General features: G+C 45.3%; 1 protein-coding gene across 1 annotated transcript in view; it reads right to left on the bottom strand.

Annotated features, from left to right (window-relative positions):
• The window catches only part of plekhh3 (pleckstrin homology, MyTH4 and FERM domain containing H3), a 34,812-nt gene extending 18,018 nt beyond the window's left edge, over positions 1 to 16,794 (bottom strand). Inside the window, exons 1-3 of the mRNA XM_079746668.1 lie at positions 16,157 to 16,794; positions 10,693 to 10,748; positions 89 to 183 (exon numbers count right to left, since the gene is read on the bottom strand). Coding sequence (XP_079602794.1) covers positions 89 to 183; positions 10,693 to 10,748; positions 16,157 to 16,291 — 286 coding nt within the window. The 5' untranslated portion in view covers positions 16,292 to 16,794. The remainder of the gene's footprint in view (positions 1 to 88; positions 184 to 10,692; positions 10,749 to 16,156) is intronic.
• Between the last annotated feature and the right edge of the window lie 1,315 nt (positions 16,795 to 18,109).

Here is an 18,109-nt window from a genome sequence, read left to right as displayed (position 1 = left end):
GGATAAAAGCGTCTGCTAAATGCCCCGAATGTAAAATATAATGTAAAATGAGAACCGGGTTCCCACACGAGCCAGGCGTCAGACCCACCTTTCACCAGCAGCTCCGGGTCGTCCTCCAGGCCCATGATATTCTTCTCAATGATCAGACTCTTCATCTCGCCCGCGACCCCTGGAACCAGGTGCCTGCGTGGGAGAGGAGGAACACGTCCACAGAGAACAGAGTTAATTATCGAAGGACTCCACTCCGTCTGCTCCAAGAGTGGACTGCGCCCGTCCTGATACGATGGGTCAGTTTGGCGCCTGGAACAAGTGCTGCGAATATCCCACTCCTCACGATTGCCCTCCTTAGCCGCACGCCAAACACCCGGCCCGACGCCAGCATATACACACACATACAAACCCACATATAGCTGCTGCTGCCTGCCCCCCCCCCCCCCCCCCCCCCAATCCCCCCGGGGTGCAGCCAGTGTGGAGGACTCGTCTATCTTTTATCGCTTTCGCTGCAGAGTCGGGGGGGGGGGGGGAGAGAGAGAGACAGAGAGAGAGAGACAAGAGAGACAGAGAGCGAGAGAGAGAGAGAGACAGAGAGACAGAGAGCGAGAGAGATCCAGAAACAGAGACGGACAGACATCCAGAGACAGAGAGACGGAGAGCGAGAGAGGGATACTGAAAATAAACATGTCAGAGCGACGCCAGTCTGAGTCTCGGCCAGCCCACTCACGGCAGTCACGCACAAGACGGGGGAGTTCAAGAGGTCACGTCCTTGAGGCAGGTGTAAAAGAGAAAAAGAGAAAAAGACGAGAAACTATCGCAGAGAGAAACTCGCCGTCAAGGTAACCGCCACGGCCCCACAGAGTACAGCAAGGAGCGCATCTGGCCCCCTGCGCTGCAGCACAGACGACTGAGAGAGGAGGACGTTATCTATGGGCCAAGGTCCATTTCCATCCATCCAGATAGCTTGGACGGTCCATCTCTCCTCGTTTATTTGTCCAATTACTTTGTTTGTCCCCCCCCCCCCCCCCCGCCATCCCTCCGTTTCCTGTGACTAACTAACTTGCGAGGTACGATTGGCAAACGCCTCTTTCCTTCCTCCCCCTCTTCCCCGGAGAGCGGCGCTCAGGAAATTGCTCCAGCCAGCCCTCCGCCCCCACCCCCTTCTCTCGGTGAAAATCAGTTTCTGGTTACCTCTCATCAGCATGAATCAGCCCGGGCCAGTATTGATCCGCTTCATGGACGGCATGAATAATAAATAATTAATACAGCCCAACTCCTAATATGGCTATATCTGCTTTGTCTTCACTCTGAAGGGCCTTTTTTTCTAAATCACACAGCTCTACTTCGGTTTGATCATTCCACAATGGAGTTCTCAGCACCATTTAGTCGTTTATCAGTGAATATATCATATTAGACGGGTAGATATCGGGGTATGAAGCTAGAACCTTTGAGCTGGGAGTCAAACACCCTCGCCTGTCCGGTACCTATCGGGTGTGCGGCATACGCGCATCAAGAAAAAAAAAAGGGTGCGTTTGCCTTTATAATTCCCAGCCTCAATAGTTCTGTATCCTTGCTTTTTCGGCCTCCGGTTTAAGTGAACGCTTAAGAGAGGCGTTCAAGGGAACGCTTTGGACACACGGTGAAACTGAATATGATGGAGCGGGTGGCCAGTATGCAAGTGTGGTACAACAGCCTCACCAGAATGCAGGGCAGCCCGAGGCGGAGGGGTGGAGGGGCAGAATAGGGTCAGGGTCGAGTCATATTATCCTCGAACGTCTGGCTTCCTAACCGCGACTGCACACCACCACAGCGGCGGCGGCGGCGGCAGCAGCAGAAGCTATGATGGAACCTTCATCGGCTCGGCATGCAGGCATCCCCCGTCCAGAGCATTAAAATAAACCCGAGACATGAGAGAGGACCTCGCTCATTTGAGGTTGTTAACAAGCCATGCGTTACATAAACTGAGACGGGCGGCCAGACGAACACCGCTGGCCGGCCCTGACCTAAATCCAGCCCCGACCCAGACAACAGATTGTAATCTATAGAACCTCTGGCCCCGGGAGGAGCGGACGCGAGCTTGTCCCGTGGGCCCTGACATCAGTTTGAGAGCCGTTGTGAGCCGTGGATGAGCCGGAAAAATGGCAAGCGACGCGACCGAGTTGTCACTCTGCAGTACTTTCAAATGGGGCTTCGATTAAAAAAACTAAACATGTGCATAACTTAATTAAATAAAGCGGTACGCTTGTATTTCTGTGGTACTGCAGGATAGGCTGATAAAATGATATTAGAGCCAAAAAAAAAAATCAGAATATGAAATCAATGCTCAGAGGAATGGCAGTGTACTGCAAGCAATACTGGCGTACTGCTACACTGCTGGGACCAAAAAGAGGCTGGACTTTCACCCAATAAAGCCAATAATAGTTTGTCCCCATGCTGCACCCAGATTGTCCTCCGAGTAAGGCCTGGCTCCGATGGCCTTTCTGTGTACTTGTTTTTGCAAGGCCAAACAGAAGAGAAGAGGGCGGAGAAGAAGCCATGTAGCTCCTTCCCCCCATTTATGCAATCCAAACAATACTGACCTTTACTTTAATGGGCCCTCGGTAGAATCAGTGAAACCATCTGGGTCCCCAGGCCTAGCGTTAAATGTCAAAATGTTGAAAAATACAATGGCTTCACGGACAATGGCAGACCGTTGGAGACTTTCATCCAGATGAGATCTTTGCATGGACAGCTTCAATTTGGGTTGGCATGGGTGCGTGAAATGTGGGCCTACATCAAGTCCAGCAAGCAGCTCCGCGTAATGACTGAACGATATATCCAAGAGTTTAACTGCCAATACAATACAGAGCAGTTTTATTGTTTTAGCTATGAAAATCGGTTTAGGGTTTTCCTGGAAAACATTTACTGTAAAATGAGTTGGGAGTTCATCATGCCAGCTGTCGCGTATCACTGAAACGCATTGAAATTTAACCAACTCGTTCCCACCTTAAATGTAGCACCATTCAAGTCAATCGCCCTCCGGTAGCTTGGTTATGTTCATTCCTAACATCTCCCAAGTCTCCTAAACTTGCCTCTTAAAATGTTAGGTGGTTTAGGAGCACTGGGGTATAAATACAAATCCATGTGCTGAAGACAGTGTACCACCATATCCAATATAACTGGTTTCCTCAGAGACCAACAGCTACAAACAAGCCTAACTACATGAGGCCTTGGGCCAGACTGGAGGGGGTTAAAAGTCAGTTGTCCGGTACTTTATTGAGAGAAAGAAGACATGGTTCAGGTGGCAGAGGCTTAAAAAAATAATATAAAAAGGAGCCATCCATTCAGGGGTCAACCAACGGCATAAACGCTTTTACATATGTCCCAACCACCCAGGCTTTCATTCCACATCACGCCATGCTAATTTCACACCAACCAGGTTATGCGCCTGTGTGTGTGTGTGTGTGTGTGTGTGTGTGTGTGTGTGTGTGTGTGTGTGTGTGTGTGTGTGTGTGTGTGTGTGTGTGTGTGTGTGTGTCTTTGTTTTTTCAGGAAACAGACCGAGGAGACTCTGGGATCTGCACAGCTGTCCGGTAGCCTCACCTCAGCCCCCCTGCCCTCCCTCCTCCCTCCCTCCCTCCCTCCTCCCTCCTTCCTCCCTCCCTCCACCCAGCAGACCTCCTCCTCCTTTTTCGCTCTCAGTGCTACCGCCCCCACATTCCCACAAGCCCCAGTAGAGGGCTTCAGCGATGGGGGCTCTGAGTGGACACTGACTTCCTGTGGAGTACAGGAAACAATTTGACACGGGGATTACACAGCAGAGAGCAGAGTGAGTGCAGATCCACAGACGGATTTCTCCCCGTCGTCTTCCCACCCCCCTCCCCTTCTCTCTCCCCCTCCTCCTCCTCCTCCCCTCTCCTCCTCCCCTCCCCTCTCCTCCTATGCATTACCTACTGTTAAGGAGAAACAGTCCTGTGATTCTACCATTGAGCAGCTCCAGACCCATAGCTTGAATGACAAATCATCGTGACATTACAAAGAAATAAAGGCGTTATGTTTTCCTCACAGTCCCCCCCCCCCACCCCCAGTCTTCTACGTGGGTCTGGTGGGGGAAAAAAAAAAAAAAGTACCCCGGCCGCAAAAGAGTGACATCGGTGGAGAGTTACGTGGAGAAAATAACAATAATTAATTACAAGTCTGTGTTTACGGAAGTGAGAATCACACATGTGCACCACATGCGCAACACACTTCTGCTGCCCAGATCCCTCAAGGCGGCCTCAACCAGCTCAGGGAGGATTCCATAGTGTTTCCTCTCATTATGGGAACCAACAAGTCAGACAGAAGAAGTGGGCTAAGGCAGCTGGGGAATTAAGAAAAAGCGTTGGCAGGAAGATTGTTGTTGGGGGGTAAAATTAAATTGGTTCTACAATCCCCAATTGATTTGACCATTTTATTTAGTTATATTCAAATGTTATTGTGGACGGCTGTGTGAGACCGACTAAATAATAAGGAATGTTCAAGTGTTTGTTCGTTCTATACGTTGTGGTGGTGGAATCAAAGTGATGAGACGTTTATTACTATAATCAGTATGAATCTGTAAATGCTTCAAAGTCCATTATCATGTACTCTAGCGCTAATCAACAAAGGATTTAATATATGCCATTGGATGCCCTATAGCTAGTCCCTAGTTATTCAAATGAATATCAGTTAGCAACTGCTACTTTATGTAGTCTACTCTATCCAATCAAAAGCTAAAATAAACTTAATTGTTGCATTTAATAAAAAATATATAAACGTAGGGCTAAATATAAAGGAGATAAGTCATTCCCACTGTAATAAAACCGAATAAGTCCAAGAAGAACAGACTACATGGAGCATATGGCGACGTGCTGAACCGCTGAGAACAGGATGCGCTGATGAGCCAGCTGCTCACCGCCTGGTTGGAGCTGCTGTCGCAATCACTGATTGATTGATCGATTGCATTGGTCAATGCAGCTAATAAAATCAGGAAGTGTATAATTGAAGCTGAACAAAGCAGTGTCCTTGCTGTTGGGTCTGGAGGATCGAGGGTGTAAAGAATATATTACATTATTTATTTATTTTTAAACACACGCAGACATATGGCCAGTCAGCATAGAAAGTAGCCTACATCCCTGCTGATAAAGAAGACACTGAAGGTTGCCCTTGATTGAATAATGCCAATGCTTGAGATGACATGACAGAGAACTGAATCTTTACTCTGGTTTTAGAGTCAAAAAGGTTCAAAACAAGACAAACTATTGAGGCTAAAAGGTTAAATCCCCTAAAGTAGCCCTAAGACTACTTTGTGTATTGGCACGGTGTGCAGACAGACATTATAGGTTATATTTATAGTTTAATATTAACGGTTAGAAAAGGTATAATACACAACATTTCTACACGTCAATATCCCAAAAAGAGTTGTGTCCCTACATTATCCCAAAGGTTTCCAACATTGTCAGACCCAGAGAAAGCTATAGTTTAATTCAGGGTAACGTTTGTTTAATTTGTTTCACTTGTCAACTTCCTGGGAAACACAGGAAACAGTAATCCAGTAGAGACCTAATGTACTGATAGGATATTCAAATATCAATCAACCTTACTACGATGTGCTATGACAAGTGGCCCAGCCACCAAGCTAATGCGTAGCATTACGTTATGTTACAACAACGTTCAACATGATCATAAAGTATTTAGTATGCTTTTGAACACGGATTGGGCGCTGGGATGTGGCTCGATTTAATTCACAAGGTAACGTTAGCTACAGCTCTATGGGTGGTTGACTCATCGAATAATAAGTTATCAAGTTAACACAACTTTCTAACGCAACTTGAAAAAAATAAAAACTAGAATACATTGTCACTAAACATGATTTCGGCCTCAGATCCAATAACACTTTCCAAAGTCATCAAACTACGTCAGTTGTAATTGGTTTGATAAATACACTGAATAAATATGCTACATACATAAAATATCTTCAGAGTACTTTAAAATTACATTATTATGCACAATAAAAATAAATGTAAGAAATGTTATAGCCCGCCTCACAAACCCATTTGAGACATACACACACAAGGGTAGGTCATGCAGGCCGCTGCATCACGGTTGGTGGGAAAATGGGAATGTTGTCATTAGGACTTGGGACTATATGACCTCCCGGCTAAAAATACCCTGTTTACTCAAGATCACTGCCAAGGAATTCTGGACAAGGCAGAGAAGAAAGCAAAAATAATATTTTGAGAAGGGGAGTGTGTGTGTGTGTGTGTGTGTGTGTGTGTGTGTGTGTGTGTGTGTGTGTGTGTGTGTGTGTGTGTGTGTGTGTGTAGGAAGTCTCAGTGAGTGACTAAGGGGACTGTGTAGGATCGGTTGAAAGCTATGGCATGATAACATCGGACGTCTTCAAGGGGTTTTAGTGGAGCGTTATCTAATGAAACGCATTAAAAATAGTTCAAATCTCCCTCGCAATCTAAAAGGAAAAAGAAACGGCCTTTGGCTAACTGACATGAAAACTTTCACAGGTTACAAAACAAATTTTAAGAATGGTGATATTCTACCCTTACGCGTCTGCTGTAGAGTGTACTTTGTGTCATTCCTTGTCTATAATGATATTCATGCAACGTCAGAGAGTGGCATGATGGATGTGTCAAGGGAGGGGAAACAAGAACGGGTAAAGATCAAGAGGTCCGAATACCATTTCTTCTGTACCGTTTTTTTCTTTTCCTGCTCTGGTGACACTCTGGCCTGTCCCCCTGCTTCCCAAATTAAACTCGACCAAGAGACACAGGGAGAATAGCCAAATGTGGATGGAAAAAACAGCAGTGGCGGATGAGCGATATAGATACTGGTGATCCCAGCAGGAGGGAGCGAGCCCGGTGTGTTGTGCTGCCAGCAGGCCGGAGCAGAGGAGGACCTGGCCCTGTGTCTGCAGCAGCCTCGGAAGAATGCCCCCACGGGGTCAGCTTGCCGCGGCTGGCAAGGCCTGGAAAAGAGAACATGGGGGGGCCCCGACGATGACAAGGGCCCATACACCGGCAGAGCCGAAATTAGCCCCAGATAAAACAAGGTCGCACTGCGTTGGTTCTTGATCATGTACCGATGGCCATGATCCTCACTTGGTTGCCATGCGTTCCTATGCGGGCAGGAGTGTAGTTCTGTAACCACTTCCTAAAACTGAATTTAGACAACAAGTCTAAGTTCAAAAAAGGCACAGTCTCGTCTACTGCGGCAAAACCACGTTGCCGCATGCATGTCAGAATACATGATGAATTGCGGTGGTGGGATATTCAGTGCCATGGTATTTCCACTATTACAAGGAAATTAGAGAGGACACACCATTGGACAACTCGGATGATTCCCATTGGATCACAAAGCAGAGGGCACATGTAATCAATAAAAGCTGACCGGTCTTGGTCTTCTTGAGAAAACCTGTAGATTACGCAATTTCCTCTTACATTTCCTTTCCTCTTACGTACATTTTCAAATGTAGAAATAATAGTATCGACACTTCCTGTCATCCTTGCAATCTCCTCACCCCTCGGGCCAATCCACAATATGGTACAGGGGGAGAGGTTTGACCCAGCCCCCCGCCGGGCTCCACCTGACTCCCACCCCATGAGGCATGCAGCATGACCAACGATGTCAGCGGTTACAACCACCAGCCTCAGTCCAGCGTGGGGCAAACACATGTTCCTGCCCACCTCTGTAATGATCACGCAAGAGAGGTCAAGGCCCGTAACAATCACCTATAGGTTATCCCCTGTAACAATCATATATAGGTCCACCCCTGTTACAAATCCCATTGAGGTCCACCCCTGTAACAATCAAATATTATAGTTCAACCCCAATGACAATCAAGTATAAAAAGGTTAACCCCTGGAACAATCACAAATAGGTCAACTCCTGTAACAATCAGGTATAGGTCCACCCCTGTAACACTCAAATAGTAAAGTACAACCTCTGGAAAAATCTTTTATAGTTCCACCCCTGTAAGAATCCAATAGTAAAGTTCAACCCCTGGAACAATCTTTTATAGTTCCACCCCTGTAACAATCACATATAGGTCCACCCCTGTAACAAACAAATAGTATAGTTCAACCACTGTGACAATCACACATAAAAAGGTTAACCCCTGGAGCAATCAGCTATAGGTCAACCCCTGGATCAATATCCTATAGGTCAACTCCTGGACCAATCAGCTATAGGTCCACCCCTGGAACAATCACATACAGGTAAACACCGGGAACAATCAGACAGAGGTCAACCCATGGAACAAATACCTACATCTGACTCATATTCTAGAGGGATGAATAAAAAGAAAGGGAAAGAAATCGAAGTGTGTGAGCCAGCCACACCTCATTTTGTGAAATGGGAGGGGCTGATCATGGCACCATCGGCTGTGTCATCAGTCAGTAGCATGACCTCCTTCCACAAAGCTGGCCCTCAGGGTGTGTCGAGTAATTGGCAAGGTAATGAGTGAGGGCTGTGCTCGCTAGCTTCCCTGCTCGCGAGTGATTACACTCAGCTTTTTAACAGACTCGTGACAAAACCAGTAGTAAATCAAGCAATGGGATGTCCTCGAGGCCTGGAGGTGATCCACATACAGGTCTTTGACACACAAGCGCGCGCACACACACACACACACACACACACACACACACACACACACACACACACACACACACACACACACACACAAAGACACCAGCAACAAATTAACGAAAACGTGAACACACTTAAACACAGACACACACACACGCTCAAATGAACACAGATACAACAAGAGTACACGCAATTGAACACACACACACAATCAAATTAACCAACACACACATACATACACACACACACACACACACACACTCCAAGAAAACACATTAAAGTACACACAAAGAACACACACGCAGAACAAGAAACTAAATTCGTTCACCCCCCCTCCCGCGCCACACCTTTTGTGGGGAGTAGCTGAGGCAGTGCGTGAGACGAACAGTCAGCAAACCTATACTATTTTTTATCTCATCCTGTCCTGCAAAGACTTAAGGTAGCCTGACCCATACTGCCTCATCCGCCGGGCCCCGTAAAAGGGCGGTATAGTAAAGTCAATAATAGTGTAATCGAATGTAGTCACCGGTACCCAGTTTGTAGTCAAATTTAATTACGGCGAAAAGATATGCCCTTTAAATACATAGTTGTTAATAAAAATTCCAGTAAATAGATAAGGTACGACTTTGGTCTGATACCATCGACATTATTCTACTAGATAACATACTACACAACATACTTTTCCATTCCATAAGCATAAAGTGATGAATACATGGGAAATTCCCTATGATTATCTTGATCATATACTTCACTGTTATCTCAGCCCTACCCCATGTACTTCAGTGACCCATTGGCCCATTGAAACCCTGTGCTGCAGCCTACTTTGGGAGCGCTGCACCAATAAATAATAAAGGCCGACGCCAACCTCCCTTTATTTTTTGCGTTTCCATGGCGGCCCTCATTTTGGTGATTTGCGGTATAAACACAGTCCTCGTGGTTCTCGTGAAGTCTGAACACAGGCGCGTTACAGTCTTTTACTGTTCGAAACGGGAGGGGGCGTTAGCTGGGACTCCACTTCCTTGTCACTGATGTGGTTTATGAGACTACTGGGAAAACAGGGGAGGGAGGGGGAGGGAAGGGGAGGGAAGGGGAGGGAAGGACCGACGTTTGGAGGGAGACAGAGAGAGGACGAGAGGGAGGGGGACAATGAAGAGGCTGGCCCTGGTCTCCAGTGGGATTTGACCCCGTGCTAGTGTGGCCACACATGCAACTCTAGAGAGTAGCGATCAAACTGCCCCCGGGATGAACGGTTCTATTACATGTGCGCCATGCGAGAACAGCAGCTTGTCCTTACTGGGACAGGCTGGAGGACAGACATTCTGGTTGTGCAGACCAAAATCCATGACCGGCAATGTAGTACAGGTACAATAAAAGTACCCGGAACATGCAATCATTTATTAGCATTAGTCATTCAAACAGGAATTTGGCACACATGGGTCCAATTGAGGCTTATCACTTTATAGCATATTGAAATTCAAGACATGATCAGCTATAATTACTAGCAATAAAACAGGTTGGAACTGGAACTGACAAAACGAAACTAGCCCAAACCACAGAAGCCCAATAAATGAGAGGAATCATACAGGCCTAAAAATGAAAGCTTGACACAATTATTGATAAAGCTTGACAAAGTCTACCATGGTTAAAGAAGTATGTCTTTAACCATGTATGTTAATAATCAAGTATAGTCAGAATTTCTTTTTTGAGAGAGAGAGAGAGAGAGAGAGAGAGAGAGAGAGAGAGAGAGAGAGAGAGAGAGAGAGAGAGAGAGAGAGAGAGAGAGAGAGAGAGAGAGAGAGAGAGAGAGAGAGAGAGAGAGAGAGAGAGAGAGAGAGAGAGAGAGATGTGTGTGTGTTTCTGTGCATGTGTTTCTGTTTGGTGATTTATGAAGAGGCACATTAGGCAAGAAGTCCATGCGCAAATAGGTGTGAGGAGGGGAAGTGAAGGTACGTGTCCTATGCTAAATACACACAAGTACTCCAAACCACAGAAGAGCATGCTGCCTGCACAATAAAATAAGGAAAAAATATTTCATGGTTTAATGGTAAACCCGCCACAAATGTGTCTCATTCGCTCTCCTTTCTCTCCCTCTGATGTCCTTACCCATTGGTTCCATTCGCCGTGTGTGTAGGTTGAGAAACAGTCACGTCAGTTGGGATCTGTCAACAAAAGAAACAGGGAGAGCGACACAGAGAATAAAGTCAATAGATGGCAACAGATATAGTGGTTGGTTCTCAGTACTGGTTCCAAACATGGCTGGGACTGATCCCTTCAAAAACCCTCACTCTGTGCCCATAGGGCAGATCGCTCTGCCATTCTTGGCTAGGCTGCAGCATCACATAGCTGCACAGTTCCTCCAATTCTTGGCTTCGCTTTTGCTCTTTGGCAATTCGGATTTGTTCAACGTTGGTAGTGGAAAAGAAAATAATCCTGAGTATATCAACTAAATACAGAGGTACCTGCCCTTCTCACATCAAATAGTCTCTTCTGAATATATTCAGAAGAAACAAAAAAAAAAATTGCATTCAATAAAAAAAAATATTTTACTAGGCGTTAACATTGTCCCTTGGGTGTAAAGAGAGTTCACTCACTGAAGTTCAAATTGCTCAATTGTTCCAACATACCAATTAACACTGTGGAGCTCGTATGGTAAACTCAAATCATACTCATTGCCTTCAGCTTCCTGATGTATAGAATTAGAAACGAGTAAAGGGATGATGGAGGGAAAGAGAGCGAACCAAATGGGCATGGCGTGTTTTTAGGGAACTAAGCCTGTTAATTTAGTATGCTAACAAGAGTTTAGCACGCTAAAGATGTACATTATCTCCCTAGTGGAGCCTCTAATCTCGTCTGATCTTCACCAAGTGAACCCAGCAATTGTCTGGGAATCGGCCTCAGAGGCTAGCGACCTAATCCTCGCACTAAATTACACTTCCACCCCCTACTCTCCCAGGGGTCAGCTTCTTGTGGAAAGGACTGCGAGGACACACACACACACACACACACACACACACACACACACACACCCTCCCCCCCACCCTCCTACTGGCAGACAAACTAAATCAAATTTCACGGCTGGAACACTGAACCTTTCATTTCAGAACAGCCCCTGTAAAGCAAGAGATGGGAAGGGGGTCTCTTCTTACGACGTGCGGGGCCCCTAGATTGCCCAGAGTGACCTTGGAAAACCCCATCAGACATCAGAGATGTTCTGTGTGCCTTTGGTGCCCGGCTCCCTGCTGGGGGGACACGCTGCGTGTCAATGTGACTTGACTTGATGTCTCTCGCCGCCCCACCACTTGAGCAGAGTTCTGCAGGGGCTGCCAATGCCTCGCAGGGCTCTCAGCCTACCTGAAATACTATCCAGGTCAACTCTTGGCCCCTTACAGTTCACACACACACACACACACACACACACACACACACACACACACACACACACACACACACACACACACACACACACACACACACACACACACACACACACACACACACACACTTTAGTTCAGGACCAGCTGACCTAACTATAGGACCAGGGCCCTGCAAAAACAATGTACTGCATCAGAAATAACAGAGAAAACACCAACTGAAAAAGCATTGGTTACGACTGTGTCTGAGGAAGACATGTCAAGCCGGTGACCCTAAGCTTATGAGGAAATTACGAAGCTATAATTGCTTGTACTTAACCGAGGCGGAGGTAATGTAGACAAAACTAGTCAAACTATTCTGGCACGAAAAACTGATCCGAGACAGGATTTCTGGGTTATTATAATCCCATCCCTGCTGAGTAATCCACTGATGCATTGGCACTACCTCAGAGACAGAGACAAGTCAAATCCGACCCCTCTACAAACTGCATATCTGGAGCAAGATTCCATGACACAGTCCTAAGTCAAACAGTGGGCTGTATTATATTTAATAATGGATAGTGACTTAGATCAACAGTGGTACACATTCAATAATTTCATGTGTTGGTAATAGTCTATGTGATTATTAAGATCATTCTGAAATCTGCCTTGAACAACATGGAATAGATCAGTCCAGCACATAGAAGAGAACAGAAATCATGACCCGATCATTCCATTTCTGACATCCGCAATATATCTCTCCCTCTCTCTCCTGGGAGGCTGAGTAACCATTGGAAAAGGCTTCAGCCAGTGTCTGTCTGAAGACCAGATGCACAGCCCTAAGGAGGGATCTGACAGAACATCATACATACAGCTTTGAAGAAGGCAGCACAACCGGTTAATGTGAAAGATGGGGGGGGGGGGGGGGAGGACTAAACTAGTCTGTTTCTTGGTAAGATAATACATTGTTGCAAATGCTCCACATCTACTAAGATTATTGTATTTTGGTGAACTTCACAGGGAGGAAAAGTTTGAACAGGGTTTCAGTGGAAACATGGGCAAGACCGAAAGAGAGAAAGAGAGAGAAAGCGAGAGAATGACGGATGTCCTGTCCTAAAACGAGTGCCCTGCTGTCCCAACACTAGAGGCATTCAATATTGCGAGACTGTTTGGGCAGCTGTTTGAGAGCAGTTTCTTTGAATGAAGACTGTAAACATGCAAGGGGTAAGATGTTCTGGCCCAGTTCTAGCCTCTGAAGTCTGAACTCTGAGCAATCACCAGAAGGGAGTCATAATTCCACCCTCAGCGAGTATCCTGGCAAGAGAGAGAGTTGCCTATGGCACCGGCACTGCGGACGTCACCGAACGTGGCATCTCCTGGCAGAGGTTAGGAACACTATGCTGGAGTTCGTGGTGAGGTTTTTGGATGGCTTGAGTAAGGGAGACTCCACCAGACTTGTGGGTTTCTGTGGTCATCCTTGGCAGGAGCGTTTCAGAGTCTTTTTAAAATGGGCATTTCAGAGCGGGCAGTCTGAAAAAATAAACGTACACACATAGAGGGAGGTCTGACCAGCTGTCTTGAAAAGTGGCTTGGCAACTACTGGACTTTATGGAGGAGGCTGAGCAAACAAAGGATGAAGCCCTAGAGGGCTTTCCCTGGGACTCATCTGAAGACCTCTGCCCTCTAAACCATCTTTGACCAGGGGCCCAGACCCAACCAAGCCAGCTTTAACACTGTAGAAACCTTAAGAGCATCCACCAGATCAATCACTTTTCCAGGAGAACCCTGTACGAACATGGGTTGTATAATGGTGAGGGCTAAGTATGGCTCATTCCCAGCATGGGCTTTTAGAAATCTGAGACACAAACAGGAGGTGGACACACACACACACACACACACACACACACACACACACACACACACACACACACACACACACACACACACACACACACACACACACACACAACACAGAACACACACAATAGGTCGGTGTGTGTGTGTCATAAGGGAATGGTGTTTGCAGCTGAAGGTAATCAATGATCAACATCCTTAGCAAACGTTGAGTAAGCCTAGAAGCCAAAAATCATTAGATAAAGGGCAGAATACTTCTGTTAGAACTGGCTAAACAACCAGCTGGTAAGAAAATGTATTCATAAGAAAGTTTGCGGTAAAGGGAGTATTGGGTAAGTACCATTAAACAGTCTATAGTAAACTTTGATAAGTAAACTTATCAAATCTGAGAAAGCAACACTGTGCTGATTCACTCAACTCCAATGGTTGGCTATTGTTCCTATGTCCAAGGAACAATTTTTGAACAAACCAGGGCAACAGAAAGACCCACTAGCATCACATCACAATTAATATAGAAATGCAAGGAGCATAAATCTGCAGATTACAGATTGAAGAACTCCATAAAGGTATCAACTGTGAAGTAACGGAAAAAGGGGCTTTGAAAGTTGCTTCAGGAAGAGCTGTCTGTCTCGGTTACCAGGATCTCCTATTGATTTAGGGGTAATGGCGTATGGTTAGATTTCCCTGGCCAACATTGCTAGACAGATGGTGCATGATAACTCTAGACGGGGGTGTTTGCCAAGCAGAACAGTGCTACAGTGACACCTCTCAAGATACCCCTGGACAGCAGAACAGCAGATGTTGTGCTCTTATCGGCCACTGCTGCGGTTACAGGCTACTTCTGCTTTAGACAATAAATGTGGAACACGAAAAAGCTTCACGTTAGGATCTTTAATGTGGTCCTGGGGACGTGGTATATTCGCCTTTTACTTTTTATTTGTTAGTTCCCATTACGGTCTTGTACCTCCTGGGGTGGCGCCCACATTTTTTATTCTCATAATATAATTACCATCAAAAGTGATATGAAGAGATCATTTGGAAGGCATTTTCATACTGGATGGAGCAAAGGGTGTTAGGTTGTTTGTGAATAGAATATATTACAGGAATAGGCTGTTTGAAAGAAAGAATACAGGCCTAAGACAAATTTGCTGAATATCTGAAAGTCAAAGAGGAATATGACATATGTTCCACATGCTTAAGTAATAACGTTTTTTTGTACAGGTATCGTAAAACCAACTGAATGATAGCACCGTGTCACCTTAGTGACAGCCCTCATCCCCAAGTTACCCTATTCAGCGTTATTGTTCCAAACGTTTCCATGCAAATCTCTACCGTGTTCCGACCGTTGGTTACAAGCAGACAATAGGTCTAACAAGTAGATAAGCATCCTGTATGCAGGCTTGAGCCCCGGGTGCAATTACTTTCCCAGTCAGTCAAGTGTAAACTTTAACTCAGCAGTTTAACTTGCCAACTTTCTGGCATATCTTTTTTTGATGTTGTAAAAATTGTACTGACTAAACAAATGCTAATCTATTATTCAGTTAGTTATCTTTTGAACAGTAAGGAGCTTGGAAAGATCAGACCAAAAATGTTTCATACTTTTAAGTTGGTTTCATGAGGTCTGTCTGTTCATCGGCAGCACATTGGACTGTAAAAGGCTGGCCCGATCCGTGGCAACAATGCCCTCTTACAAGTGGATGAGCAATAGCGAACTCTCTGTGTCTGATCAGATGACTAACATTACAGAGAATACAAGGCCACAGTCTCGCTTCCAATTCTGCTGGCCAAACACAGAGGACCAGTTCAACTGAACATCCAGCTTTGTTGCCTGCTTTCTTTTAACTCTGTTGAATTTCACGAGGTATGCCTATACACAGGCCAGCTGTAAGCCAATACATTATGTACAATCACAGCGGATCCAAATATTTGATCTGTGGTTTAACAGGTTATTGGTCATATATTAAATTGGCCAAGCTCCAAAATATTTTCAAGAGCCAATGCGAGCTGGCCTATAGGCCATAGTTACGGAAAGCTCCCTTAGGTGGAAGCGAATCCTCATTATTACTTTTTTTAGGTCTGTACTATGTATTGTAGGACAAGGGCCAGTATATGCTTGAGATCAACCATAGGAATAGACAGGAATAGAGTAATGCTTGAGATCCACACGACACTGTAGGCTATGTACTATCATAGTTTGAATATTGGATATTCTGCTGGGCTGTTTGGCCTAAACATTACATCTGGAAGATAGTTCATTCAGTTATAACCGAGTCAACGAAAAAAGGCATATAGTATACGAATCTTTTAAACGTGCAATATTAAAATATGTAGTGGCTGTCAAATGCAAAGTGTGGCTAGTTTACCCGTCCATTGGAAGTCAGGTTGTCGTTGTTGCGCAATTCAAAAGATTCTTCCTCCTCTCTCTCCCCATAGTCCCGTCCGAGCAAACTGAATCCCTGCCTGCAGCACAAAAACCAGCGAAATCCTTGCAAAGGCATTCAAATGAGGTGATGATAGTCCTCTTCCACTATGTTAGGTCTTGTTAGAGTCAACATTCACAGCTTTGTCCCGGAGTGCGTGTGAAGGGAAGACCGGAGGTGAAAAGTAGACTCCACTGCTGGCGTGAGAGCATGCAGCAGGACGCTCTCCATAGATGTCCACAAGCGAAATAAAAGGTGGCACAACCTCTTCTTGAATGAATCACGATAAATGTCCATTGACTGTGGAAGAGGACATAGCCGTAATGAGCCCAATCACTGGGACTCGGGATGGTAAATTACCCCTATGAGCGATATAAATCCGTTTCTGCGACACCTTGCTGCCCCGCGGGATACTTTAGAAAAGTAACTTTCGCTTATCCCAGGGATACGCTGCTATTTCCCAAACTGATTGCGTTTAAGGAATACTTAGGATTAAAACAATCTTGTAATTTTCAAAAGTTGTTGTAAACACCAAGAGGGTGAACTTAAAGACATCTCTGTGTATGAACGACAAGGTAATTCCTGAGTTTGAACAAAATTGAGAGAGAGACAACATCTGAGACACACTTCAGTGGGCAGGGCGATCCGCCTGCTCGTGTCAAACAAGGCATTTGACTGGCTGGATACGTCCACGCCCCGGAATGACACGCCCACTCGGACGCCCATTGTACTGACGAAATAGCCACACGTGCAATTAACCCTATAAATGTGGTCTGTCTTGCATATTCTAGTAGGTCATTTATTTAAAATGATGTGTGGGAATTGAAACAATACCTGAAAATTCTGTCCGTCTCCCACTCCCACATTTGTTCATACACGCGCGCACACACACACAGACGCACGCGCGCACACACACACACACACACACACACACACACACACACACACACACACACACACACACACACACACACACACACACACACTAGTACTCCTCCCATATCTACTATTAGGCTACTATTACTACTATCACTAACTCTTCCACTTTGCTAAAACACCGCATGGTTTCAGTGGTCAGAGTAGTGCTGCTAAATACACCCACACGTCATATATATCCCCCTTTCATTAACTCCGGTCCTCATCACACAATACAGACATACCTTAACCCTTTCCTCAACAACTTCTTTATTTTTTTAATCGTAGTACCTCCCTTTTTATTGACACACATACCGCCAATGTATCAATGATGATCAATACATGTGTTTGGACTTTATTCACTTTGCTATTCCCTTCATTGAGGAGTGTTTAGCCATGTGTGTCTTTAATGTAAGGCAGCACAACCCCCACTTTCCTCTGGTATCCAGTCCTTTCTCATCTTTCATCCATGCCCCAAAACAATACGCCAACGGGGCCCCAGCCAATGGGGCCCCAGTTCCTACATACTCACAGAAACATATGTTTCATTTTTAGATCTCCTTCAACCCACACTATTAAAATAAAGAGGGGAAGAGTGGGAGTCTTCATTTAGGGTAAAAATAGTTGAGTAGTAGATATATGATAATCTTCAATTATTAGTGACATCTTGTTTTGTTTTCTAAAGGTATTGGATAAGAAAAGTCCAGGCTCTATGACATTTATGCTAATGTTGTCCATTGAACTATAAACTTTGTAAGAAACCAGACCAAAATCTCATAATTTATGGGGTCCCTTGTTTCCTAAAGATTTTATGATCACTTATTAACAAACTAACAAACACACAAACACACAAACATAACAAAGTGTATACATCCACACATGTACACATAACCTGACACAATGTGTCAGGCATTGATTCATGATTTTCTATAGTTGCAGGGTTTATAGTCCCCCTCTTATTAACACTGTTAGAAGTAGATG

The sequence above is a fragment of the Pollachius pollachius genome, assembly GCF_949987615.1.
Source record: "Pollachius pollachius genome assembly, chromosome: 11".
Lineage (NCBI taxonomy): Eukaryota > Metazoa > Chordata > Actinopteri > Gadiformes > Gadidae > Pollachius > Pollachius pollachius.
Note: the sequence above shows the minus strand (reverse complement) of the source record. Positions and strands in the feature narration are given on the sequence as shown.